The 27,490-nt window shown below is 44.2% G+C and overlaps 1 protein-coding gene across 15 annotated transcripts in view; it reads left to right on the forward strand.

The window, feature by feature from the left end:
• Window positions 1-27,490, forward strand: part of TRAF1 (TNF receptor associated factor 1) — a 78,648-nt gene that overhangs the window by 34,187 nt on the left and 16,971 nt on the right. For 5 of the 15 annotated variants that reach the window (XM_075905476.1, XM_075905477.1, XM_075905482.1 and 2 more), the window contains 4 exons: window positions 4,122-4,343; window positions 7,313-7,397; window positions 17,076-17,174; window positions 21,509-21,670. In XM_075905476.1, the coding sequence (XP_075761591.1) occupies window positions 4,122-4,343; window positions 7,313-7,397; window positions 17,076-17,174; window positions 21,509-21,670 (568 nt within the window). Of the gene's footprint in view, window positions 1-23; window positions 1,351-4,093; window positions 4,344-7,312; window positions 7,398-17,075; window positions 17,175-20,235; window positions 21,429-21,508; window positions 21,671-21,712; window positions 23,900-27,490 lie in introns of those variants that run through there. The other 10 variants (XM_075905479.1, XM_075905481.1, XM_075905484.1 and 7 more) reach the window with 8 other exon arrangements.

Raw genomic sequence — 27,490 nt, forward strand, 5'->3', positions numbered from 1 at the left:
TGTGGTCTAAATGAAATTACTGAAAAAGATCTGGGGATTCTAGTGTAGCATAAACTGAAATGGAGTCAACAATATGATGTTCTTGCCAAAAAGGCTATTGTCATTCTAGAGTATATTAAAGGGCATGCCATATGTAAAACAGTAGGTAATTGTCCTGCTCTACTTGGCACTGGTGAGGTTTCAGCTGGAGTACTGTGTCCAATTCTGGGTGCTTAATTGTTCTCCATGTGTGCTGGAGGTTGGGCAAGAAGTAATGGACTTAATTCACAAGGGAAATTTAGGCTAGATATTAGGAAAAGCTTTAAGTCCTTTGTAGTGTTGTAGCCCTGTAGGTCCTAGGATATTAGAGAGTGAGATGGGTGAGGTAATGTCTTTTATCAAGCTAAGTTCTGGAATAGGCTTCCAAGGAAGGTTGTGGAATTCTCCTCTTGGAGGATTTTAAGAATGAGCCAGAGAAACACCTGTTAGGAACGGTCTAGGTTGACTTGAGGCTGTCTCAGTGCAGGGCGTTGGACTTGATGACTTCCCAGGGGGCCCATCCAGCAGACATTTCTATGAAAACAAACACTCCCCCCCCAAAAAAAAATCAGGGTTTTGTTGTGTCATAAAATGTAACAGCTGGCAAAAAAATTACAAAACCTTAATATTTGGTTTTGTAAGACTCTTTAAAAAAAAAACCCACAAACTTAAATGGGGCTGTAATGTACCTATCCATGTACATGTACAAGAGCTGAGAGAGCAGTCGAGTCATTTTGACAATCTTTGTATTGAGGGGATCATGCTCCAAATGTTCAAAACCAAAGCCGTTTAGAGTTAGGCCTGGGTGTTCTTATTTAGGTATCCAGGAGCGGGAGACTCTTCTGAGTACTCTGCAGATAGTAGGAGATTCTCCCTCTCCGAGCGCCTCCATTCCCCCACGACCACTGGGGACCCCCGTTTGCTTCCCCAGCCCCCCCAGGAGAGTCACCCCCACATATTGGGGATCCTTCTGAGCTCCCTCCTATGAGAAACCCCTTTGAGGCCCCCCCAACACACACACTCTCCCCAGCCTCCCCCCACTTTGGGGATGTCTGTGAGGGTCCCCCAGCAGGGATTTCTGAGCCCCCAATCCCCTCCCATTTGGGGGATCCCTTGAGCTCCCCCAACCCCGTAACACCCCCCATCCCTGTGCCGCCCCCCCTTTCCCTCCGCCCGGGGGATTTCAGGCCCTTCTTCGCTTTCTCTTCGCGGCTGCACGAGGAGCCGGCTCCGGCCTGCCGGAGGGAAGCGCCGCAAGCGGCGGCTGGGGGCAGGGCCGGGCCGGGGGGAGCTACGCGCCGGCCCGGGCTCCTGCCGCATCCCGGGGCACAGGTAAGGCGAGCGGGTACCGCGATCTCCCCTCCTCCGGCTGGGCTGGGCGAGCGGGACCGGCCAGGGGGCCCCCGACCCCCCTCCCGGCGCTGGCCGGGATCCAGCCCCCCCTGCGGTCAGGCCCCCCCCCCACGCCCCCCACCCCGGGCAGGGGCCAAGGACCCAGCGCCCCTCCACAAACCCCCCTTCCCGGCCGCCGCCTCCAGACCCAGCCGGAAGGGAAAGCGAAACCAGCCGCGATGCTGCTTCCCCAGCGCAGCCTTGGCCTGGGATGCCCGGCCGGCCAGAGGGGATGGGCAGCGAGCGCTCCTGGCCTTGAGACCCTTCCCCCTGCACCCCCTGGCTCCTGGCGGGGCGCTGCGGAGAGATGCTGCTTTCTCCGGGCCCTGCCGTAGGGTCACCGCACTGAGCTTTCAAAAAGGAGGGAGCCTGTCTGCATCCGGATCTAGCGACTCACGTTGTATTCCTGGCTTCTGTAGCAGTGTCTGAACCTTTTTATAAAGTACCCTCCCCCCCTTTTTTTAAGTATCCCCAGTACCAACCGTTTTCAGACACACCATTTTTTTTCTACCCTTGCAACACATTTGTTTAAACAACTTAGTCGGAGCTGGGCGGGCGATGACGTTTTTGGGTGTCAACAGTAGAAAAAGAATCAAACGCTGTCACACTTAAAACAGAAATTCAGTTTTCTTCACATTTCAGTTGGGACGACGTACCGCCCCAGACCTCTCTGGAGTACCCGTAAGGGTACTCGTGCCACTGGCTGAGAAACACTGTTATATAGTATACGTAACTAAAAACTCAGTGGTAGGGTTTTCAGGCCCAGTGACTGAGATCCGCTCTGTGTCTATGGGAAAAGCCCTGTGCACAATGTGCAAGGCCACTTTCAGAGCCTGTATAAAAGCCCGTAGTAGTTTCCGTGACACATTCTTAGCTTGTGCGTTTGTTAGATGAGACCTTGGGGGAGGGAAATCGATGGAGGTGTTTGCCAACCTGATAAAAATGCAGCTGGTAGCCAGCAAAAGCAAGCCATTGACTTGCAGGGATTCGATAATTTAGCCATCTGGCCTCCTTAGTACTAGGGATATGAATGGGTAACCGGGCGATGCTTACCGGGTGGTGGTTAACCTGTATCCAGGAGCTGCCTGCAGCCTGCTATGGGCAGAGGGCTGCTCCAGTCCCCCAGGAGTCAGGAGTTGTCCCCCCACCTTTTTGGGGAGCGGGGGCAGGAGCAGAAGCCAGCCCCCACTATGCACTGGGCTGTTGGCACATGCTGCTGCCTCCCCCCCCAGGGGACCAGTAGTGGCAGCCCAACGGGGGGGAAGGGGAGAGGACAGGAGCAGGATCCCAATTAACCAGTTAAACTTGAGGTTTAACCAGTTAACTGATTAACTGAGATTTTACATCCCTCCTTAGTACTAGGTTACAAAATCATCTTGACAGAGTTAAACCCTCCAGAGTGTCCGTACTTATTTTCTGGCCACTGCAGAATCTTCTCTGCAGTTTCTACTGTCTGACTTTTTATTCTTCAGCTTGGTGTCTTTTCATCTTATTTCAAGTCTTAACTGAAAACAGCTTTTTGATGCCTAGGCCTGTTAGAAGCTCCCTCCCTTTCGTAGGAGTTTTTGTTTATTAATCTTTTCTGATGTAACATGTTTAGGGATACAGTATGTATTCAAAGTGCCCCACAAAAAGGAAAACAGTGCAGCCTTACAGCTGTTTACACAGGCAAAAGTCCCACAGACATCAATGGGAGACTTTCTACCCAAGAACTACAGGTTATCTAGTCTAGGCTATTGATCACCACAGAAAAATGTGCAGAGATGGTCTTATAATTGTACAGTATTATATTCCTCTAGGTTCCTGGCTGATCAGAGCCCGTGAGAGTTTTTAGGCCAGGCAAAAACTGCGCTCTGTTCCCTGAGTTAAAAACATGAACATTCATTCAGTTTTTCAGATTACTAATTAACGGTTTCTGCTAATGTCACGATTGGTACTGAGATGGGCAATAGTGCGTTAGTGCTGTCGTGAGAAAAATGTGCTTCATAAAGGTGCAATTATGAATTATATTTGTACCAGTTTTCGATACAATAAAACCTGAATTTTCCAAACAGTTCTTGAGCCTTCTGGAGCCAGTGTTGGCTTGATGTTCAAGATGTTCTTTGACTACAGCAAGAGCTTGAAGTTCTCAGCAAATCAGACCCTCTGTGTATAGTGACTAGACTGACATTAGTTGCTAGTGGACTTGTGTTTTCCTGTCTCTGTCTTCATTTATGACCATGGGGAAATCACCACACTTCTACGTGCTGGAGTTTCCACATCTGTCAAATGTAATCATGGACAAGCTTGGGGTGAAATGGGAACTAGAATTCTGTGACTGGGGATTTACTCTACAGGAAATAATTCTGCTGTGTGATATTGACGAATGGCATTATGCTTCTAAAAAGAACAGAAATATTTACTTTGCCCTCAACACAAACCTGAAAAGTACATAAAGCCCCCCAGCTTCCCCTTGACTATAATGTAGCTGTTTTCATTTTGTGATTCAGGGGAATTTTAAATTGTACAGTAATTTCCTGCTGGTACCTAGTCAAACCCCACCATGGCACTTAGTCACGCATGTCAGCTACAGATTTAATTAAACAGATCACTAGATTACTTCACTGGTTTGAAGTTGCCTGGCAGACTTTGATGCTCAATGTATTATTTCGCATCTAAGGGAGTGGTTGTCTGCTTGTTTCAGCAGTTAGTGTGTTCCACGTCTTTCACAGCATTTTACTTCAGATGGCTGAGAAGGCAACCAGAGTGTCTCCGGATGGCCCCGTCTCAACTCCTGATGAAAACGAATTTCCCTTTGGTTATCCTACCTCCATCTGTGAGACTGTCCCCGATCACAAATACCTCTGCAGCAGCTGTAATAACGTCTTGAAGAAAGCCCAGCAAACACTGTGTGGGCATAGATACTGCTCGGCTTGTCTGTTGTGGATTGTACGGTAAGTTCTTTCTACTGGGGACCACGTGATAAGACATATGTTAAGACGACAGATTTCAAGTGGCAGGTTCTGTATATTCAACCCTAGTAGGATGATCTGTTGTGATAAAAGTTGAAAGAAAGTGCTTGAGTAGAGGTTGAAAATACCTGGGATTTGGATACCAGTAATGTTATTATCCATGTATATTTTGTTACAGTGATATTATTTTCAGGATGTACAGGTTGGACCTCCCTGGTCCGGCATCCGTAGGATCTGACTGGTCCCAAAAAAGGGAGTTTGCTGGACTAGGGAAGGTCAGGCCTTAGGGCTCTCCCAGGGAGGCACCAGCCTCCTGGCTGGACTCCCCTCCTGGCCACCGACCCTGGCCCCCAGGCTCTGCTGCGCCTGGCTGCCTGCTGCTGGGCTCTGCTTCCAATCACTGGCCCTGTGGACTACTGACCTGCCAGCCGGACTCCTTACCCCCCAGCCACCAACCTCAGACTGCCAACCCACTGACCTGGCTTTGCTCTGGGCTGCTGGCCTGGTAGGATCCCTGACCTCAGACCACTGGTCTTGCGGGCTGCTGGCCCACTGGACCAGCTTTGTTCCCACTCACTGGCAACCTCAGCTGCTCAGGTCTCTCTTCTAGGGCTCTCTGGTTCAGCAACATCCACGGTCCTGCTGGACCACAGATGTTGCCGAACTAGAGAGTCCCAGACCTGAAAGGTTCAACCTGCATGTCTTGTAGACTTGGAGTGTGATCTAGTGATCAGGATTCCTAGGGTCTCCTCTTGGCTCTGCTACTGACTTACTGTATAACCTTAGGCAAATTACCTCTCTGTACTTCAGTTTCCTTTCCCCGACTGAAAAAAGGAAGAGAGTCATATTGAGACTATTGTGAAGTTACCTTAACACTTGTAAAGTGCTTTGCAATCTTTGGATGAAAGGTCCTTTAGAAGCTTAAAATGTGGTTATTTCAGACTATTATAAAGTGTATGATGTAAAATCTGGGTCACTGCCCAGTGAAGAACCAACCCTCCGAGCAATCCCAGTCTTTTTGCTTGGAGATAGATAAATATTGTTCTCAATTGGTTAGCTGCTTCTCCCCTCGCCTCTTTAAATATATACCCTGATTAAACTGTAACAAAACCCTGAGTCAGTCAGCCAGCTAGCTGCATGTGACAGAGAGGTCAAAGCACTATAATGTAATGACATTTTACATTGAATACATTGGGCTTCCTAGGCTAAATTCTGCTTGGTCTCACTGGTGTGAATCCAGAATAATTGCACTGCAGTCAGTGGAGTCACTTGCACCCCTGAAAGTAAGAGCCGAATTTGCCCTGACTGCTTATCTCGTCTCATGACAACCTTGTCATGTAACTGAAAGCTGAACCAAACCGTCCTATGAGTACTGTCAAGGCAGTAATGTCATGCTCTTCATCTGGTCACAAGGACACTTTTCTGCTGGGTTTCTTGAATGGAGGTAATGGATAGTAATTGCAGCATCTCAGAAGTGCAAGCCTCTTCCTGAAAAGTTGTGGGCTCTCCCTTTAGCGGCACAGTTTACATGATAACTTCAGAAACATTTCAAACTAAACCCAGAGCATTTTGTGGCTGTGTTACTGGAAAGCACGAGGATGCCAAGCTAGAGTTCACTCCTGCACCAGCTATGCCATTGCTCTTCATTTGTAAACACAATAGCCAATTTTGCAAGTTAACACTACATCGAAGGCCTGTGTGAATGAAGAGAAGATTGAGCCCTGAGATGTAGCCTGGCAATTAAAAACCTAGCTGCCTATCAGAGAAGAAAAGACATTATTTCTGTGTTAAAAAACCTTTAGATTTCAGGCCTCAGAGGGGTCGCTGTGTTTGTCTGTAACTTTAAAAACGAGTAGTCGTGTGGCACCTTACAGACTAACAAAATTATATAGTATCATGAGCTTTCGTGGGCAAAAAACACGTGATGAGCTGGAGAAGAAATATCAGATACCAGGTATTTTATAACAGAGAGAGAAAGAAAAAAAGTCCCTGTCAATTGTAGTGCCTGTGCTAATGAGGCTAATTAAGCGGGCTGGAAGTGTCCCGTACTTAGCATTTGATGTAAAAATGCAGTGGGAAAAGCAAGGAAGGCCGACTTTATAGTGCGATATCCAGTTAATGTCTTTGTTCAAGCCCAGGGAAACATTAGCACCTGTCCTACAACTGATAGCTACTTTTTTTCCCTTTCTCTCTCTGTTATAAAATACCTGGTTTCTGCTATTTCTACTCCAGCTCATCATCTGGTGAAGTGGGTTTTGCCCACGAAAGCTCATGACACTATATACTTTTGTTAGTCTCTAAGGTGCCACAGAATTACTCATTGTTTTTAGATTTCAGGGTATCCTATCCTACGTAGCGTTAGTGCCTGCCTCACTGAGAGTGTGCCCACACAGCAGGGAACTTGAAACAAGCTATGCAAATTGAGCTACGTCAGTTGCATAGCTTATATCGAAATAGCTTATGTCGTAACTGAGAGCGTCTACACAGCACTGATTTCAAATAGAGCACTCTTCCTCTGACTTCCCTTACTCCTCGTGCAATGAGGGCTACAGGAGTCAGAGCAAGACAAGATTTCGACTTTATTTTGAAATAACTGCCAGCTGTGTAGATGCGGACTAAGTTATTTTGAAGCAACACTAATTATTTTGAAATAATGTTACTGTGTAGATGTATCCTGAGAGAAGTAGATACCCACCTTTGCTGGCTTTGTGGAGCAGATTAGTCATGGCGGTTTGGATTTTTTAGATAGACGGTTACAAATTGTGGACTACATTGTAGTCCCATTAAAGTTAATAGCAGTTTTGCCGTTTTCTTTCATAAAGCTGGTCCTTTTACCATAAAGCATGTGGACTTTGAGCTAAAATGAATGCTTCTGTTTTTTCATCATTCTTGAAACAGAGGGTCTCTGAATTATATTCACAAATCATTTTTTGAAATTTTTTCCCCACCAGAAACAATAAAAACCCAATTTGCCAGAAATGTAATGTGGATGATCCTGGAACTACAAATGAAGACAGATTGTTGACAGAAGAAAGGGTATGTTATCATGTTTGTACTAATGTATCACTTATCTTGCTGGACTAATGCTAGAGTCATGAAAACTTTATTTTAAAATGAGGGGATAATAAAGAAAGTGGTAGTCCCTGATTCCAGAGTTGTGCATATTAACCTAAGCACCTTAACATCCTGTATTTTCCTTCAGTTTTGATTGAAAAAGTGGATGTATGTAGCATCTTGCAAACTCCATGAAGTTCTGCATCAAGAAGGCCACACGCACTCCACACAGAGCCTCAATTATGATTGTTATTATCTAACATCATATTGTGGTCGCATCTACAGATCGCAGCCATCTCAGTGCCCCTTTGTGCTAGGCCAGAGGTCTCCAACCTTTACACACCCAAGATCACTTTTTAAATGACAGACCAAGCCAAGATCTACCACCCCGCCCCTTCCTTGAAGCCCTGCCCTCTCTATTCTCCTCCTCTCCATCACTTGCTATCCCCAATCCTTATACTGCTACTTAAAAAAAAAATTCCCACCATTCCTCACAGCTACTCACCCGTGCTGTTGCTCAGTGAGTAGCTGCTCCTCAAATGAGGAAATCTAATGTAAATGTACTGCACAGGTGCGCAGTTTAGAGAGGGCTCGAGAGCTACTCTTAGAGCCTCCGAGATCTACCGGTAGATCGCGATCGACTGGTTGGTGACCATGGTGCTAGGCACTGTACAAAAATGTATCCACACCATAATCAAAGCCAGCCAGGAAACAGAGGGAGACAGATTTGTGGGTTGGAGACAAAACTTTATCTGGGGCTGGTCCAAGACTGTGAAATGAAATCCCCTAAGAACTAAAATCCATCACTATCATCCTGTTTCTGTGGTCCACGTGCAAGGCGCCTTTCTTTGACCTTCCTTTTCTAAAATAAGCACATAGCAACAGATATGTTTACATAACTAAAACACGGCAATGCACGTGCTTCTCCCTCTGGAGAGAGGATGAGAACAAAGCCCACTTGACAAATGTTAGTTATATTACCTAACATACTTCCTGGAAGGTGGCTCAGAGAATACACTGGCAAGTGGGGTACGAAAACCTGTATCTCTTATATATTTGAGAGAGTTTGTCTGTCTGCCTGCCTGTTTGTCCGTCTGTTTTGAGACTGTTTGTTCAAGAACTCCTCCTAAACAGCAAGAGCTAGGACCACCAAATTTGGCATGATGCTTCCTCTTATCATAACTTAAAGCCAGGCCAGGACAATGGGATGTGCGTGGAATGTGATTGGTTCTCATCCAAGAGAAAGGGAGGCTGTGATTCATTTATACTCCTGAATGACCACCGGGGGGAAGCAAGTGCTCCAGCCCTGGGGAGAAACTGCCCACTGTCCAGCGCAGCCCCCACCGCCCCAGGCTGGCCCTGGGGAGAAGCTGGTGGCTGGGCAGCCCCCATCACCCTAGGCCAACCCTGGGGAGCAGCCACTGACTGCCCTGAGCACCCCCACCTCCCAACCTCCTACCCTGACTCCTGAACCTCTACCATGAGCCCCCATTTCCTGCTCTGATACCTGCACCTCACGCCTTCTTCTCTGAGCCCCTCCTCACTTCCCGAACCCTAATTCCTGCACACACACACCCCCACATGCCTACCTCCCTGCCTTAAAGGACCCAAGTAATGCCGGGTAAATCATCTAGTAAAAAATAATAAATGAATGTAGACTGACCAGCTGGAGAACATTGTGAGAGCGAGAGAGCCTGGAGAGCATCATAAAAAACTCACTGTTGAAAGTAATCAGACAAAAATAGCCACTGACAAATTTTCCATCCAGGAGCTTTTCACTGAAGAATAATTTTGATGATGAGGATTTTCATTGGGGTTTGGCTCCAGAAATGTTCTCAGAACAGCACTGGCCAGAATCTTCTTTCCCTCATGTTTGCCAGGCAGTAGGGGAGCTCGCAGCTGGTATCAGTGGTTCAATGCCCCAGAGAACAGCCGCTGCACTATTCTCCATGGGGACCAGTTCACCCTATAGCATGACTACTGGTCCTCAGCTCTTGCTCCCGAATCCCCTACTGCCTGGTTTTATGGAATAGTGCAAGAAAGCATGCTTGGTAATCGAACTAAATCTCCTTTGTGGGGAATGGTGTGAAGCAAAAGCCATCTGCACCTAGGTCTCAATGGAGAAAGGGAAAGAAAATAAAGTACTGGGCAAAAGGCACCCATAAAATGAAAATTTGAGAGAAGATGCTGGAGTCTGTAGGATCTTGGGAAAATATCTAATTCTGTAGGAAATTCTGCAGCTACTCTATGTCAGAATACCTGGGGTCCAGGGTTAACCCTAGCTACTGCTCGTGATATTTATCAGTCCCTTGGGATTTCTCTAGCATGGGATACCTAGAAAACTGGTCAAGGGACTTTCCTAAGAAATTGTAGGTGGAATGCGGTGACCAGCGCGCCAATCTTGTGAGTGGATCCCTAATGCCTGCACAGAGTACTGGGGAAATTCAGCGGGGCTTCACGCTGGTTTGAGGACTCTGCTTGTGAATCAGCTTGCAGGGTCGAGGTCCTGAGTTTATAAATGAATGGTGCGTGCACACAGCACCCTAAAATCGAAATAAGATACGCAACTTGCTATGAAAACTGTTGAAAGATTTATAAGCCGTCCATTTTTCTTGTGCAGAGATAGATTGGCCCCTGTGTATTTTATCTGAGTGAGACCAGGAAGCACCCAATATCCTGTGCATTTCTAAAGTTGGATATATGGCTAGCCCTGAGATTTTTAATATTACGGATTTTTCTTTTACCCTTTGTTTTCTCTCCCAACTATTAAACCATAAAAGACATTGTCTGTGGTGACAAGTATATCAAATGGTTAAGACATATGTGGAATAAGTAGCATAAGTGACTTTTTAATAAAACTTGACTTTATATAAAAAGGAGACATGAGTCTGAACTGTCTCTGCAGGGTTTTCCCACAGGGATGAGTTTTCCCTCTTAAGATTTTGGTTTCGTCAGTGAAGCCAGAGCCGCAGCATGACAAATCCAGCATGTACTCATTGCTGAAAAGAGCCCGTGGCATTTAGATGTGTCACAACTTCCTCCAAGTTCTGGAGTCTGTTTGTATCTGGGGCAGGCTGGTTCGGGCCTGGCTTTCCTTCTCATATGGCGGAAGTCGTCCTTCGTGCCGTGTACTCTAGCCTCATCCCATGCTCCTGCATAGGGTTGAATTTCACCCTTAGTGAAGGGTGATATTGGCTTTTGAATATATTTGGTGTTTGTAAATGTGAATTCAAGTCAAACCTGAGATGTAGTGCAATTTCAGTGGTATGAACGTTATGGCTGTCGGTGGGGCAGAATGATAGAGAAGAGATGGCGAACCATAACAATGAAATAGAGAAGATGCTGGTTCTCGCTCCTTAGACTTCATTCAGACCCTTTTGATGTCAATGGGAATCTTTTCCTTTACTTCATTGGGCTGTAGATTGGGCCCTTTTGAGAGGAGATGGGGGAGTTCCGTGTTGGCATTGCTGTTGACAGATTTCCATTGATGTTCCGGGGGGCCAGAGCGAGTGGTTCAAATGAATGATCCTTTGAGGGAGTCGCCGGCCTGGGGGGAAGAAAGAGAGGAGGGCGATTTGCCCTTTGCCGTTCCGCACAGCTGCTCTGCTTGAGCTGCGTCCATAATGATTAACATATATGAGAGTGAAACAGAAAGCACAGAGGACGCTGTCACCAGGACTGTCCCTCTGAAGTTAGATGCATTTATAATAATCTGTTCTGTAATGCCAGGAAATTCTCAAGTTCTTTTTTGACATAATAAAAACTCCACTGTGGGGTTGTTAAACTGCTTTTTCTTTTCTTTGGTTTTGGTCATTTTCCAGCTGTGCACAAGGCTGCAAGCGTTCAGCGGCCAGTGCTGGTTGATTCAGAGGAAGATCTATATTGTATTTAATTGCACTGTGGTGTAATATCGGATTACAATATGCATTAACCAGCTGGGACTAAATTGTGTACTCATTCACACCTGTCCATATGATTGCAAATTTATGCAATGCGAAGTCTACTGCAACTTATGTATAGAGGTTCTGTTGAAGATGTCATGGTCTGGAGTGTTGAGTATGGGACTGAGAGCCAGGAACTCTTGAATTTCGACTCCATTTTTGACAGTAACTTGATCTATGGTCTTGTTCAAGGCATACAGGGATCCTCATACATACATATCTTTGGGGGTGGTTTGATGGTTTCGTAGTCAATGTAAAACACTATGTGAATGGTAACTGTTAACATTGGAAAAACTGTGTTCTTAAGAACCTGGCCATATACTTTGTAAATCATCATATTTTTATAAAATATAGACTGGATGAATATTACAAGCATACTGAAAACTGGCCAGTAAGCCCCTACAGGGAGGTCCTTACTCATACACAGCCTATGCTGTGATGTAGAGCACCTAAAAATTCAGGGCACCTCTAGATATTACTGTCCACTCACCCACCTCTTCCTGTCCTTGTTCTGTGGCCTTGCTTCCTCCAGAGGGGATCTAGTTCACTTAAAATAAAAAAGCCTGCCAGGGCTACTAACACAACACGGACCCCATGAAAGAGCATTCAAGCAGCAAGGTAGCTATTTAACAGGCATTTGCCAGCCCCAGGTCCATACTGTCAGTTTCTGAATTTCCTGTGGTAGTTGACAGGATCTTAGTTGGAAATTTGCTATACAAATATGTCATCAGTGTGGTGCTAAGGATTATAAAATCACATCTCTCAAAAAATTGTCATCCTCACCCTGGCTGCCATCGGGCACGGGAGCACCCGTTTAATAGTACTGCGTAGGGCCCCATTAATCCTAAGGATAGCTCTGAGCATCTATTTAAAAATGTAGAGACAAAGGTACAAGTATTTTAGTTTTTTTAAATTATTTTCATGGAATATAAGCACTGAGGCTTTTATTTTTAGTTCTGTTTCCAAGCAGTGGCCCATTTCCATACCACTACAGGACAATTTATGACATCAAATGCACACAGACGCAAGCACAGACTGCTTCTCTTGCTCAAATACACATACGGGTAAGAACATTTACCAGACAAGCAAGGTCAAAAGAAACAGCATGATAGATGTTTGTTCAACAAAATGCAAAAATCCCTATATCCTGATAAATGATTTTTTTTTGCCTTAACTGGATGGAGCTCTTGAATATTTAAAAGAAATTAATTAATATCATTTTCAAGAAGGTGGGTGTTGAAAGGTAGTGTGTACTCATTAAGTCATTTTCCCCATGTTTATAACGTTTGGTTTGTCCATATGAAAGCCTGACATTGCAGGGTTCAGTAATAATAGTCTACCAAAGAAAATGGAACAAATTAATCAGATAATTGCAGTTATGAGGGCACTGTTTGTTCATTCAAGAGACATGGATCAACCATACTAGAAAGCATTAGTCTTCCATTAAATCTGGAATCTTGTCTCCTACTGCAGCTAATGCTATATGCTTCAGAGATAAAGTGTAAAACCCCCATCATAAACCTAATTTTCCAGGAGGGAGAATTCCTTCCAACACCAGCTGGTGATAATCTTATGCCCTGAAGCATGAGGATTCATAGTGCAGATGTTCTAGAGCAAGTAACTAGGAGTTATGGTTACCAAGTTTCATTTCCAGCTCTCCTGATGACTCACTATATGACCCTTGCTAAGTCACAAAAATCCCTGATGCTCCACAATACCCCTCTGTAAAATGGCTATAGAAAGTAACCTCCCTCCCAGAGGTGTTAAACTTGCTGTAATTTTGCCCAAGAAACAGAAACTTCAGAGGAAGCGAGAAAATATCTCCCCACTGCTTTGGAGACGTTGTAAGTGGAAGTGTACGCAGAAAGTACTTCTCTAGACTATGTGCCATTGAGCAAGTATTAGCAGGCTTGGGACCTGATCCTGCCACCTTGCTCAAGTGAATAGTCTTAGTTACTTGAATGGATACATGTATGAACAGGGTTGGGTCCTACTTTACCAGTTACATAATCATCAAAGTGTCATCAATCAACAGCGTTCGTGAAAAGGAATCAGTTCGGATTTTTGTTTCGAGCCGATAAACCATCCCCCTTCCCTGCCAAAACAAAAAAGAACAGGGTAGCTGATAAAGGGTCCAACCTTCCCATCTACAGCTCAGAGTCTAACACTGTCAGTGTTTATCTTTTAGGGGAGCTTGAGGGATCAGGTGAAGATTCTGCAAAGAGAAACGGGAACTGAGGGTACGTCTAGACTACATTCCTCTTTTGAAAGAGGAATGCAAATGAGGGAAATCGAAAATGCAAACGAAGTGCAGATTTACAAATCTCATGCATCGTTTGCATAATCATGTCCAATTGCTTTTTCAAAAAAAGTTCTTTCGAAAAGAAAAGCAGTCTAGACGCAGTTTTTTTTAAAAAAAAAAAAAACCCTTTTTCGAAAGAACCCTGTAAACCTAATTTTTTCAGGAATAAGTGTTCTTTCGAAAACGGGTTGTTGTTTTTTTCAAAAGAACCATGTCTAGACTGCTTTTTTTTTCTTTGAAAAAATGATCGGATGTGATTATGCAAATGAAGCACGAGATTTGTAAATCTGCACTTCATTTGCATTTTCAATTTCCCTCATTTGCATTCCTCTTTCGAAAGAGGAATGTAGTCTAGATGCACCCTGAGAGTGACAACAGTTTAAAGACATTCCATATGTCAAAGAATATAATGCGTTTTTTTTCTAGAATGAAAAGACTCAAATAATGTTATGGTTTACAAATATTTTAAGGATGTTTTCAACTTCTGACAATGCAGTGCTGTTATATTAATCAGAAGATCTATATGTAAACTAGGGATGTAAAATACCATTTAATTGGCTAACCGGTAAAACATATCGTTTAACCAGTTAATGGGCAGAAGAGCCAGGGGGCGCTCCAGCTTTCCGCTGGGCTGGAACGTGTCCCCCTTCTTCACAGATTGAGGCTGCTCTGGCATCCTAGCCAGAGCAGTCCCCTGCTTGTGGGGTACCTGGGCCCATTGTGGTGGGTGGGAAGCATCTGCAGCCTTAGTGGTTAACCAGTTAAACCTTCACATCCCTAATGTAAACGGATCTCATGGCAGTAATTGTTACTATATGATGAAATTGACAACAGTTTTTTAACATTGATTTGATGTGTATAGACAGAACTAAATCATTTTATCTTCCTCTTATATGGCAACTCTATTATTGGAGATTTGCAGCCATAGTAGCCCATTCTGCTAATCTCTTTGTAGCTGAATAGTTCTTTTGGTCCACTCAGGGTATCGCCTCATACATCCCAGGTCATCTTTTTCGGTATAATGTTCTCCTCCAGACAAGCTTTTTCTTCCAGTACCTGTACACGTGCATTGCCTACTGACGCTCTTAAAACATGCCCTGCAAATCGAATCTTTCTTTTAATACAAACTCTAACTGGCATTTGCTGAGTTAAATAATCTCCAAGATTTTTTCATTGGTTACATGATATCCATTATATTTTAAAAGATTGTAGTTTCTTTATCATTGATTGTTTGAATGTCAGTTTTTCACAGCCATAATTTAACACAGACCAAATGCAAGTTAAGCATTTGGAATTTAGTCTTTAGATTGATGTCCTTTCTCATCAGATATTTATTCTTCCAGAATCTCTTTTTCATTCTTGCTACTCTGGTGCTGACTTCAAAATCCAATATTCCCTCTTCTGTAAAGATACCTCTTCTAACCAGTCTAAAAGAACATTGTGTAAGGACTGTGTTTTGTAAAACTGGTTATAACACAGCTTGAACAGTGCAATTACAGAATGAAAACTAATTGCTACAGCGTGAGAGGCAAGACCCAGTGTTTTCCCTTTTCCACAGTTTGTTGCCATTTCAAGTCTTAAAGCCCTGATCTCTTTAATTCTTTTCTGAATTGGTGACTTCTTTCTTGTAATTGCTTTTACCTAATGGGCAAATAATTTTGTTCCCTGGGCTCATGTATAATGGACAGGTTAGAGTTTTGTTAGTGCTGTGTTGTTTCCTAAAGATCTTTCCAACAGGAAGAGATGGAAGCTTTGTTCCTGGGTTAATTAAACCTGGATACAATAGAGGGAAACTTCTGAACTGTCATTCATGCTTAAATTTGACACTTTACACCGGGGTCTTAACAAAGACACTAATTATCTTACCTATTACAAAGATAGCTTCCCCAATTATCACCTCTAATATCATTAGCTCACAGACATTTACCTCCCCCCCCATCCGCCCTCTGTTCTGAAATTTGATTTGTCCTTTTTATATGTGTTCACTTTTTTTGGATTGTATCACTTTGGTATATATGGTCATGCCTATTTTCTTCCACAATTTGATCTGAGGAAGTGGGTCTGGCCCACGAAAGCTCATCCCTTAATAAACCATCTTGTTAGTCTTTAAAGTGCTACATAGTCCTGTTTTTTGTTTCTGTTGAATATACGGCAGTGATCAAGAGGGACGAAGTAGATGAGATGTTGGAGCTTTTCCTTTTCTGTCTCGTAGTGATGTTATGGGGCTGGGGTGGGGAACCTCAGGCCCAGGGGCTGGAATCCAGCCCCCAAGGCTCAGCCCCTCCCCCCCCCCACCCATTGTGGAGCTGGTACTGCCCTCCTGCTGCCCCGCCTTCCCCCACCGTGGGGTTGGAGCACACAAAATCTACTAGGCTGCCCTGCCCCCCCAGGCTCTGGTGTGTGAGGGAAATGTGGGGAGTGTCTTTCTCCTTCTCAGTTGGGAACATGTAATTGATTTTTGCTTTTTTTTGGGGGGGGGGTGTTGCTTCTGACCTGTGTGCGGCCCCTGACTGGTTTTTCTGTGTGTCAGTGGCCCCCGACCCAAAAAAGGTTCCCCACTCCTGTGTGATAGGAGTAATTCTTTCTCTAGAAAGCAGGGAAGGCCTCTTATTATTCTCAGTATGGTGATTGGCTATTTCATATGCGCACTCACTGAAGGAGGACTAGTAACCCTCCCCTGAGCGCTCCGTATTTCGATCTGTGGGGAAACAGTACTTTTCCATATTGTGTTCTTAATACTTATCTCGGTTCTACTGTGTCTCTTTTGCTTGTGCAAGATGTGATATTAAAAGGCTGCCCTGATTCATGTTTTATTCATTTATCGCAGGGTTCTTCACAGTGAATGCAAGAAAAAAAAAAAACCTCTGTAGTGCTGGAAGAAGTGCATGCATGTGGTTTGAATTTGTCTAGGCCACTAAGCAAGCTAAATGGAAACAGCCAGAATTTGAGAGCATGTGCCCCTCCCTCCCCCCATCCTGTCCCTCATTCTGGCTGAGTCTTAAATCCTCTTTGCAACAGATAAAGAGGTGTTAACGTCCCCAACTGGAGTGGCATGAGGTATTGTCCTCCATAGTTAAGGTTCCATCAACACATTCTTTGCATGTGCCTATGTTCAGGTTTCTGAGTAGAAAAAAAACTGTATACTGAAAGTTTTCACTGGGAACTGCATATTTTTAATAAGTTAAAATCACTCAAATAATTTAATTTTTGAGCTATAAGAAACAAGTAATAGGATTTCGCAAGCCTTTGGCCTTTTTCTATATACATGTGCAGCTAATATTTTTTGCAGAAAATTAAATGTAAAAGAAAAAAAATCAGGAAGTTTTTCAAGCTATTAATTCCCAGCCCATTCCCTTCTCATAGCTGCTGTTTGGATCATTTTATTGACCAGAGTTTGCTCATCTTGTTAATTTCTAGGCTTTCAGCGATGCTGCCATTAATAAAGAGATTTCTGAATTCAAAGTGCACTGTGGGACGCCTGGATGCAACTGGTCTGGTATCATGAAAAATTTTGAAGTAAGTTGAAAGATGACAGTTTCATCGTCTATATCAGTGTTTCTTGAACTGTGTTCCATGGCACACCAGTGTGCCATGGAGAACAACAGAATTCAAAATGGCCACCCTTAAAGGGGCAGGCAACTTTTTTTTTTTTGGTTCAATAACTTTACCCCAGCCCCTTTTTTTTCTCAATAATTTCCCCTTGACCTTTTCTTTTTCCCCACAACAAAAAATCCTTGGTGTTCCTCATAAAGAAAATTTATTATTTGGTGTTCCTCAGTCTTAAAAAGTTTAAGAAACACTGGTCTATATTGTGTCTCATAAGTGTGCAGTTGAGTTTCACCAACAAGGCTGAATACTGCGTCAGGGAGGCACATTCCTGTGATGTTAGCAGAACATGGCGATATAGTACCTGATTCCACAGTCCATCCTTACTCAGCAAAGCACTTAAGTGCGTGCATCACGGCATGGATCTTATGCACATGCTTAAAGTTAAGCATATGCTCAAGTGCTTTCCTCTCTTGGAAAGAGAATGAGGCCAGATCCTCAGATGGTGTAAGTCGATGTAACTCCATTGAAGCTTGCTAGAGCTATAGTAATTTACACCAGCTAAGGACTTGTTCCAGTGATAATAAAAGTCGGTGAAAATTTCCAGTGGCTGTCAATGGGGTTTAGATCAGACCCAAAGTATTTGGAATGATGGTGAAGCACACATTATAAAGAATGTGTGCATGTGTGGTTTTGTAGCAGTGTCAGTCCCAGGATATTAGAGAGACCAAGTGGGAGAGGTAATATTTTCACCTTGAAATATATGTTAATTACGAATGCTAAGCTGTCTGTTCCACCTTATATTTGATGGCCTCACTCAGAGTAAATTTCGCTGACCTGAAGAAGAGCTGCATGTGGTTCAAAAGCTTGTCTCTCTCTCTCCAGCAGACAAAAGACATAACTTCACCCACCTTGTCTCCCTAAAAAAGCATGTGTCAGCAGCAGGATTTCCAGTAGGCATTTCCAGGATAACATTGTGGGCAAGAACCTTGTAGGTATCCTTCAGTGAAGCCCATAATACCCTGATCATGTTATTAGGAGAAATGTGCTTCCTATGTTTTTGGAAGAAAAACGAATCTCCCAGGGTAATGTTTGAGAGGCAGCGCCCATGGAGATATTGATGCAACAAGAGGAACAGAAAATAGACTTAGAAAGAAAAACATTGCTGCCTGACTCCTATTTACTTAGGACATTACCATCATTCTTTGAATATTGATGTGAAATGATAAAGGCGAAATAGACCGCGTTCTGGAATCTGCTACATGTACAACAACCGAAAAAGAAAATGCAAGCCAATATGTAACTAGCATTGAGGTGCTTGATCTTCTCTGCGTAATCTTGAGGACAAAAGAAGGCTGGATAGTCAAATGGAGTTATAGCAGAGGGTCTCCTTGCACCCAGTTTGTAAGCAGAGTGTGCTGGGCAGTCAGTCTCCAGATAGAAGGAGCTGCAGAAACGCTGCTTTCCTTTCTTTGCTAACTTTGCACACATTTTCCATTTGTTTTCCTTTAAAGAAAACTCGACCCCGTTTTGTTCAGTGCTGCATTTCTGAGATTTCAAAGGGTGCCATGACCTCTCTCAGCAGGAATACCCAGAAAAGCGGATTTGAAAACAAGGCATGTGATTGAAATTGGCATTTCCGAGTTCACTGCTGGAACAGTCATCTTGATTTAAAAAAAAAATCATTTGTGACATGGTCCGTGTGAGAGTCTCAGTGAAAGAGACTGTCATAAACTAGTTATATCCCTGTTTCAACACCGGATGAAGGATCATAAAAATAATGTGTAAGGCCCAATTCCTGTAGCTCCCCTTAGCTGGAAATGGTGAACCACAGCTAATGGGAGCTGCAAGGCTCCAGGCCTTTGGATGCTTAGATAAACAAAGCGTCTTGTGGCCTGCGAGTGGCTTACCCAAGCAGACCCACAACCCAACTTTGAAACTTCCTGATCTAGACAATAAACATTTTATATAAATATGGAACATTTAGGACCAAATTCTCAACTGGTGGAAATCAGTGTAGTTCCTTTGACATCAATAACGTTACACTGATTTACATCAGTGGAGGAGCTGGCCCTAAAGGTTTTGATTTAGACAGTGAAGCCAGGTTGATTGGAAATTATTGATGATTTACGATTGATTATTTTGAAGCTGAGCAGCATTATAAGATTTTATGGAGATCTTGGGGTAAGCCCCTTGTAAATTATTGTTGTTTTCCATTACCGTTACTGAAAGTTCCAGTAGTTCAAACTGTTTACATTGTTCCTTAAATCTGGTACTCTGTGCTCTTTTCCTCCCTGCAATGCGACAAGTGTTGAATTTTTTACAGTGAGACATTAACATCGGGGTCATGTTAAAGAGACACACGACTGATCACATTTGGCCTCCAAATTTAGATATTTGTAAAATGAGAATTTACAGAATTTCAGACCAGTAGAAATATTCCCATTATATTTTTAACGCAGTGAAATATTCCCCTACAGACAACAATCAAATAGACTGAATTGATTTTCATTGAATGAGCTGAGAGAAATGCAAAGAGTGAAAAGTTAACTGGATTTTAGAATTATTTTCAATGCTGTTAAGAACCAGGGCCCAGTTGTGTCCTGGGGACCGTGACAGAATGTCCATATATGAACCCCTGTATCGAGGGGTAGAGATATTCTGCTTGCTCCCCTTCCCAGCCAGAATAGTCTGTGCTCATTATTGCTCCTGAGCAGTCTGACTAGGGAAGAGAAAAGTCCATAGAATCCTAGAACACTGGAACTGGAAGGGACCTCAAGAGGTCATCAAGTCCAGTCCCCTGCCCTCATGGCAGGACCAAATACTGTCTAGACCATCCCTGACAGGTGTCTGTCTAATCTGTCTAGATATTTTGGCCTTGGAAAGGGTTTAGAAAAGGGCAACTAAAATGATTAGGGGTTTGGAACGGGTCCCATATGAGGAGAGGTTAAAGCGACTGGGACTTTTCAGTTTAGAAAAGAGGAGACCGAGGGGGGATATGATAGAGGTCTATAAAATCATGAGTGGTGTGGAGAGGGCTGATAAAGAAAAGTTATTTATTAGTTCCCTAAATAGAAGAACTAGAGGACACCAAATGAAATTAATGGGTAGGTAGCAGGTTTAAAACTAATAAAAGAACGTTCTTCTTCACACAGCGTGTAGTCAACCTGTGGAACTCCTTGCCAGAGGAGGCTGTGAAGGCTAGGACTATAATAGAGTTTAAAGAGAAGCTAGATAATTTCATGGAGGTTAGGTCCATAAAAGGCTATTAGCCAGGGGATAAAATGGTGTCCTTGGCCTCTGTTTGTCAGAGGCTGGAGAGGGATGGCAGGAGACAAATCGCTTGATCATTGTCTTCAGTCCACCCTCTCTGGGGCACCTGGTGCTGCCCACTGTCAGCAGACAGGATACTGGGCTAGATGGATTTTTGGTCTGACCCGGTACGGCCGTTCTTATGTTCTTATGCCCTTAAATATCTCCAGCAATGGAGATTCCACAACCCCCCTAGACAATTTATTCCAGTGTTTAACCATGAGGAGTCTCTAAGGCCAGGAGCTAGGCTGGAACTGGGAGAGCAGGTCTTTACAAGGAAGACCCTCAAAAGAGCCAGCTCAGGAGAGAACTGACACTAAACTTTGTGTGTTGTTTTAAATTAAGACTAAAGCAGAGCCTCCAGGAACCTGGCAGGGCCTATGTCAGCACTTGGAGCTGTGCACACTCGTGCTAGCTGTTACGGAGCTGGTTCATTAACAATAGTAGTGCAGAGTGCATGGACGAGTATGTAAGAACATAAGAACGGTCAAACTGGGTCAGACCAAAGGTCCATCTAGCCCAGTCTCTTGTCTGCCCACAGTGGCCAGTGCCAGATGCCCCAGAGGGAGTGAACAGAACAGGGAATCATCACGCAATCCCTCCCCTATTGCCCGTTCCTCGCTTCTGGCAAACAGAGGCTCCAGACATCATCCCTGCCAATCCTGGCTAGTGGCCATTGATGGATCAGTCCTCTATGAATTCATCTAGCTCTAGGGCAGGGTTTATACTGGAGGTGACTAGCTTGTGCTACTGCCGCCTGTGCTACACCTTTCTTTTTAGTGTGCTGTCTCAATGAGAAGGAGGAAGTACATCAGCTCGAGCCGAGGATCACACTCCCGGTTCTGTGTGTCAGACAGTGGGCTGGCGAACCTGCCCGTTCAGAGAGTTGGCGTGGAGCAAAGAAAGATTCCCGTAAGCAGAATGGAGGCCATTTGTAGACACAGCTCTATCTGCTCAAGGTTACATCTTTGTTTATCACTTTCAACTTCCAGGACCATCAGAGCCTCTGTGAATATGCTTTAATCCTTTGCCATACCGGTTGTGGACATATGGTAATGAGAAAGAAGCTTGCAGATCACTTGGAGAATGGATGTGTTAATAACATGACCACGTGCCAGAAATGTAAACGGAGGTTATCCAGTAATGAATACCAAGTAAGAAGATTTATCTTCCTTTAAACCAAACAGGGGTTGTATACTTATATCTTGAATACTCCATGGCTCCCACAGCTGTCTGATTAAATATTTCCTCCTTGCTTTGTTACGGTTATGTAGCTAGAGAATGTTTCGTTTTTCTGACCGTGCTAACTTTTCAATTGCAGTGTAATGTTCCATGAATTACCTGCTGGAAAACCAGTCAGGTGTAGTTGACTGTCCTTAGGAGATGCTACAAAAAAGAGAGAAAGAACATGTGTCTGCACATTTCTTTTGCGGGGAGGGCACCACTTCTAGCCATATTCTAGCTCCACTCTCAGGGTATGGCTAGACTACACCAGTTTTTCGGAAAAAGCTACGCAAAATTCAGAGCGCATTTTGCTAGCTTTTTCTGATTCTTTTGTTGGAAGAGGCTTAGGGTTAGGGTTTTCTTTTGTCTTTTTTTCTGATTCTTTTGTTGGAAGAGGCTTTTTCAACATTTGGCCTGTCTAGACTGGGCCAAATGTCAGGAAAAAACCCTCTTTCGGAAGCCCCCTTATTCCTCGTGGAACAAGGAATACAGGGACTTCTAAAAGAGCATGTTTGCTCTTCCACAAAAAAAGCAGAAGAACAAAAGCATTCCCTGGATGCAGAACAGTTCTTCTGGGATACCAACTGTGTAGTCTAGCCATGCCCTCAGCCAGCACACCTCAATGTCTTGTCTTCGTGGCAGAGGGGCATTGCTGGCACTTGATGGCATAGATCAGTGTTTCTCAACCAGTGGTACAAGTACCCTTAGGGTACTCGAGAGACGTCTGGGGGTACGTCAACACAACTGAAATTTGGAGAAAACTGAATTTTTGTGTTAAGTTTTACAGTGCTTTATTCTTTTTGTACTTTTTACACCCCACAATTTTATCGCCCACCCAGCTACAATTAAGTTGTTTAAACAAATGTGTTGCAATGGTAGAGAAATTTTTGTGTGCCTGAAAACTGTAGATATTGGGGGTACTTATTAATTTTTTTTTTATTGAAAAAGGGGTACTTTATAAAAAAAAAAGATTGAGAAACACTGGCATAGATCACATTAGAGGATGTGCAGCAAAACTACCCAACAGATGTGTCTGTCTAACATCAGCCCACGTTAAAAGACAAGACAAAAGCTTTCCTGATCCGATGATCAATGTTCACTTGTTTTCTTTGATTACTTGGCCAGCTCTAGGGAGGTTGCTATTACTCTAATTGAAATGCATTTCTCACTTCATGCTTAGCATTTCTTTCACTCGGGCAACCTTATCTCATACCGCTGAGTTGGGTTTTAGAACGATGTCTCGCATTCTTTTTCATTCTAAAAAATTATCCCATTGCCTTTGATTCCATCTTTTTTGTGTGCGCACAATATGGTACGTTTTGATAATGGGAATGGCCTAAGAACGGTTTGCTAGCGGGTATACCCATGTTGGGCAACCTGCTGCCTGACGACTGGGCGTGTCCAGGAGCGGCTCGAGGCGGGCTGTGGCAGCTGGTGCCCCAGGCGGAAGGTGTGATTGGCACCCCTGCCTGCTCGGCTGTCAATGGCCATGACGTCATCATCGGGCACCCAGGCACCCATAACGTCATCATCGGGTGCCCCGGGCCAGTGGCGCCCTAGGCAACCACCTAGTCTGCCTTGGCTCACGGACCACCCCTGAGTGTGTCCCATCAGGGTTCTGTGTGTGGCCCCTGAGAAATTGTATTTATTGTTGTCCACGATTCCACTTTTTTCCGTGGTTTTTTCCTACTGGTATTATGGAAGTGACATGGATTAAAGCCAGGGCACGAGAAGTGAGGTGCCTGCTGATTGCACCCAACACTGACTGTGAGAGCTGGGCACCTCTTTTGCAAGGAGTACGGCAGAAAGAGATCTAGGGGTCATAGTGGACTACAAGCTAACTATGAGTCAACAGTGTGATGCTGTTGCAAAAAAAGCAAACATGATTCTGGGATGCATTAACAGGTGTGTTGTGAGCAAGACACGAGAAGTCATTCCTCCGCTCTACTCTGCGCTGGTTAGGCCTCAGTTGGAGTATTGTGTCCAGTTCTGAGCACCGCATTTCAAGAAAGATGTGGAGAAAATGGAGAAGGTCCAGAGAAGAGCAACAAGCATGATTAAAGGTCTAGAGAACATGACCTATGAGGGAAGACTGAAAGAACTGGGCTTTTTAGTTTGGAAAAGAGAAGATTGAGAGGGGACAGGATAGCGGTTTTCAGGTATCTAAAAAGGTGTCACAAGGAGGAGGGAGAAAACTTGTTCATCTTGGCCTCTGGGGATAGAACAAGAAGCAATGGGCTTAAACTGCAACAAGGGAGGTTTAGGTTGGACTTTGGGAAAAACTTCCTAACCATCAGGGTGGTTAAACACTGGAATAAATTGCCCAGGGAGGTTGTGGAATCCCCATCTGTGGAGATATTTAAGAGTAGGTTAGATAAATGTCTATATGGGATGGGCTAGACAGTACTGGGTCCTGCCATGAGGGCAGGGGACTGGACTCGATGACCTCTCGAGGTCCCTTCCAGTCCTAGTATTCTATGATTCTATGATTTAAAGCGCTGCTACAGTTCAGTCAACACATCCTGCAAATCCTAGATACAAAAGCACAGTTAGGAAAATTACCCTGTCCCAAGAGACCATCTTGTTACTCCAGTCTTACGGCCCATTTGCCTACCACTGGGATGTATAATACACTATGTTGCTGAAGGAGGAAACAACATTGTTGGGTGGAGGTAAAGGGATGGGAAGATATTTGCTGTTGCATACAAAAGGATTATCTGAGAGAGCTTAGCCGGTGATCTTGTCAGTTCGTTAATTGTAAACCTCCATGATAAAACTCTGAAAACAGAAGCAGCAGTGGCTTCTGTAAGAAATGTCACCTCTCTATCATCGCTACAGCTGCAGTCCTGGTTCTGAGTTGTGTTGAAAGTTCTCAAAATGCTGTTCTGTTCTCTAGCTTAGGTCTCTGTGATCTCCTAGCCTGCAGACTAGGAATGCTTCTGAGGCAGCACTCGGCTTCCAGGTCGGGGTGGAAGACTGAAAAGTGTTGACCCTCCAGGTAGTTTAAGGAGAATCCTTTTCAGGCCAGGGAATTCCATCCCGGAAGGGCGGCCATTTTGACAGAGGTGGTGGGAGACCTGTTGTGTGGAATGCTCCAGCAGGACAGCAAGGGGGGGTATAATGATGGACCAGACTTCGTGTCACATTTGCCAGTAAGTTCTTGCTGCCTTTGCAGTCTTGCCAGGAACTGAACAGGTTATGGAAACTCAGCTCCCCTTTCATTTCTATGGAAGTGCTCTCTCCATAGTCAGAATGAGGCATGTTTTCTGGGAATGAGTGAGTAGGAAGCTTGCACAAAGGCTGCTCTTTTTTTAGCCGTTCCATGGCGGGGGTGGGGGGAGAATAGATGACCTCAGCCTGGTGGGCTATCAAACAGACACGTTTTACCCGAGTTACATTCAGTGTGTACTTCAAAAAGAGCAAACAACTCAAAGTGGAAACATCTCACCACTTTACCCTTTCTGAAAGTGCTGTGGGCATCTTGCTCCTCTCTTCAGAAGGGTGTGAGACAGCAGGTTTGCCTTCGGAAGTTGTTTGGGCTCTTTTTCCCATGGTGAAGAATTGTTTTCATTTCCCTTGTCCTGTTTAATCTGTTATCTAATTTTTTTTTATTTTTTTTGGTTAGGAAATCTTGGCAACTGAGTAGGGACACTGGCCTTGAAACGTTGATTTCCATGTATTAGTAGTTGCCGGATTCTGTTTTGCAAGCATGTAAATTATGAGAAGGAAGCTGTTTGCATCTATCTTATTTTTATAACCTGGAGAATTTCCCACTAAAAACAATTTCAGTGAATCTGGAATCTATTTTTTATTGCACTTGACAACAAGGAATATAAAATAGGAGCTCCTCTGCCTAGTCTAAGGCAGATCAGTAGCAAGCAAATATTGCTACCATTTGCTGACTCCTTGGTGAGGTAGATGAAGTGAGTTGAATGCCCTTAAACTATGGGGAGGGGGGAGCTAGGGCCCACTGACCATGTTAAGCCCATCACACCTTTTAATCCCACCCTTGAACTCCAGTGCTGCGCTTCGGCCTCGGGATTTATCCCACTCCACCCGACCAACCCTCCCACCAGGGCCAGGAATTGCTTAATTACTTAATTACTTTACTTTGAAGCTAAACAGTTTGAATATAGTTTGGTTATTTCCACAGCCAAATGGAGAAACAGGTGATTCAACACAGCTGATGACTGCTCATAAAAAAATCAACAATAAATATGAAACCTACCAAACTTTTACCTAGTGCAGTACACTGACATATAATGTGTGTTCAGACAGAAGCAAACTTGTGGGGTAAAATCAACAAACAGCCCAGGAATGTGATGTCCCGTAATTTGCTAACAGTGCCTGGTTCCCGAGGATCATTTTAATAGTGTTGATTTTGAAACAAACTTGCGGCGTTGCTATTTAAACATGAATTTTTAAACTCGTGAGCATTCGTGGCCCGCCATACAGTTTCCATACCAGGTGTGGCCCTCAGGCAAAAACGTTTGCTCACCCCTGCGTTAACCTCTAGCCCCAAAACTGCCTTCCCAAATGACAACTTCTTTGTCAGTTTGAGCAAGGAGCTTAAGGAATAAGAACATAAGAAAACAAGAACGACCGTACTGGGTCAGACCAAAGGTCCATCTAGCCCAGTATCCTGTCTGCCAACAGTGGCCAGCACCAGATGCCCCAGAGAGGGTGGACCGAAGACAATGATCAAACGATTTGTCTCCTGCCATCCCTCTCCAGCCTCTGACAAACAGAGGCCAGGGATCCCCTGGCTAATGGCCTTTTATGGACCTAACCTCCATGAAATTATCTAGCTTCTCTTTAAACTGTGTTATAGTCCCAGCCTCCTCTGGCAAGGAGTTCCACAGGTTGACTACATGCTGCGTGAAGAACTTTCTTTTATTAGTTTTAAACCTGCTACCCGTTAATTTCATATGAATGAGTCATGGGAACTCGAATGCTTTCTCAGCTTGATGGGGTGGTCCTTCACAGGCGCTGATACATAGGCAGCTGTGGGTACAGAGACTTGTCCAGACAGGACCTCTGCTTTGCTTATTCTGTGAATGGGGTATCTCTGTCTCCAGAGCAGCCCACCAGGCATCCAAAACCAGCTCAACACTCAGTGAATCCCGGTTTAAAAGATTAAAAGGGGGGGGGAGAGAGCGGAGGGCTCTGCTTCTCTGCTGCTTCCGAGCCCCCCCCCCCCCCACTTGAGGTTGTGAGCTGCTTCCTATGTGTGGAGGGAAGAGTTAAGGAGAGATTTGTGCACCCCTGCGCACAACAATGTGTAAATGTCCTAATGCATGATGGGTGATTTCTAACCTGTCCTTGAAACCTCAGACATTGTCCTGAATGTGAGGCGTGAAGACTGGACAGAACAGATCTATAGTAGTGAATCCCTTCCTGTTCCCACTCTAGGGTCTGTCTGTAACTGGAACGATATAGTATTTGTGGTCTGGCTGGTCTTTCCTAAAGGAAATCATGTTTGTTGCATCGCGTGGTGAACCACGCGGATTTTGCTTTTTGAAAACCCAATGTTTAGTACTTCTAAAATTGTAATGGCACTGATTGTATGTGCTGATTAGCTAAATTAGAGGCTATGTGGGATGCTAGCTCTGCTTATTTGCCCAAACTTCAGTTATCCAGAATCCTGTAGGTGAAAATTAAAAAATCCTGGTAGCCTATTGGATATATTTTCTCCTTTGTATAATTCTTTGAATCCTGATTAAGCATGTTTCAAGACTTGTGTGAATGAG

This window comes from Pelodiscus sinensis, chromosome 22, assembly GCF_049634645.1.
Source record: "Pelodiscus sinensis isolate JC-2024 chromosome 22, ASM4963464v1, whole genome shotgun sequence".
Lineage (NCBI taxonomy): Eukaryota > Metazoa > Chordata > Testudines > Trionychidae > Pelodiscus > Pelodiscus sinensis.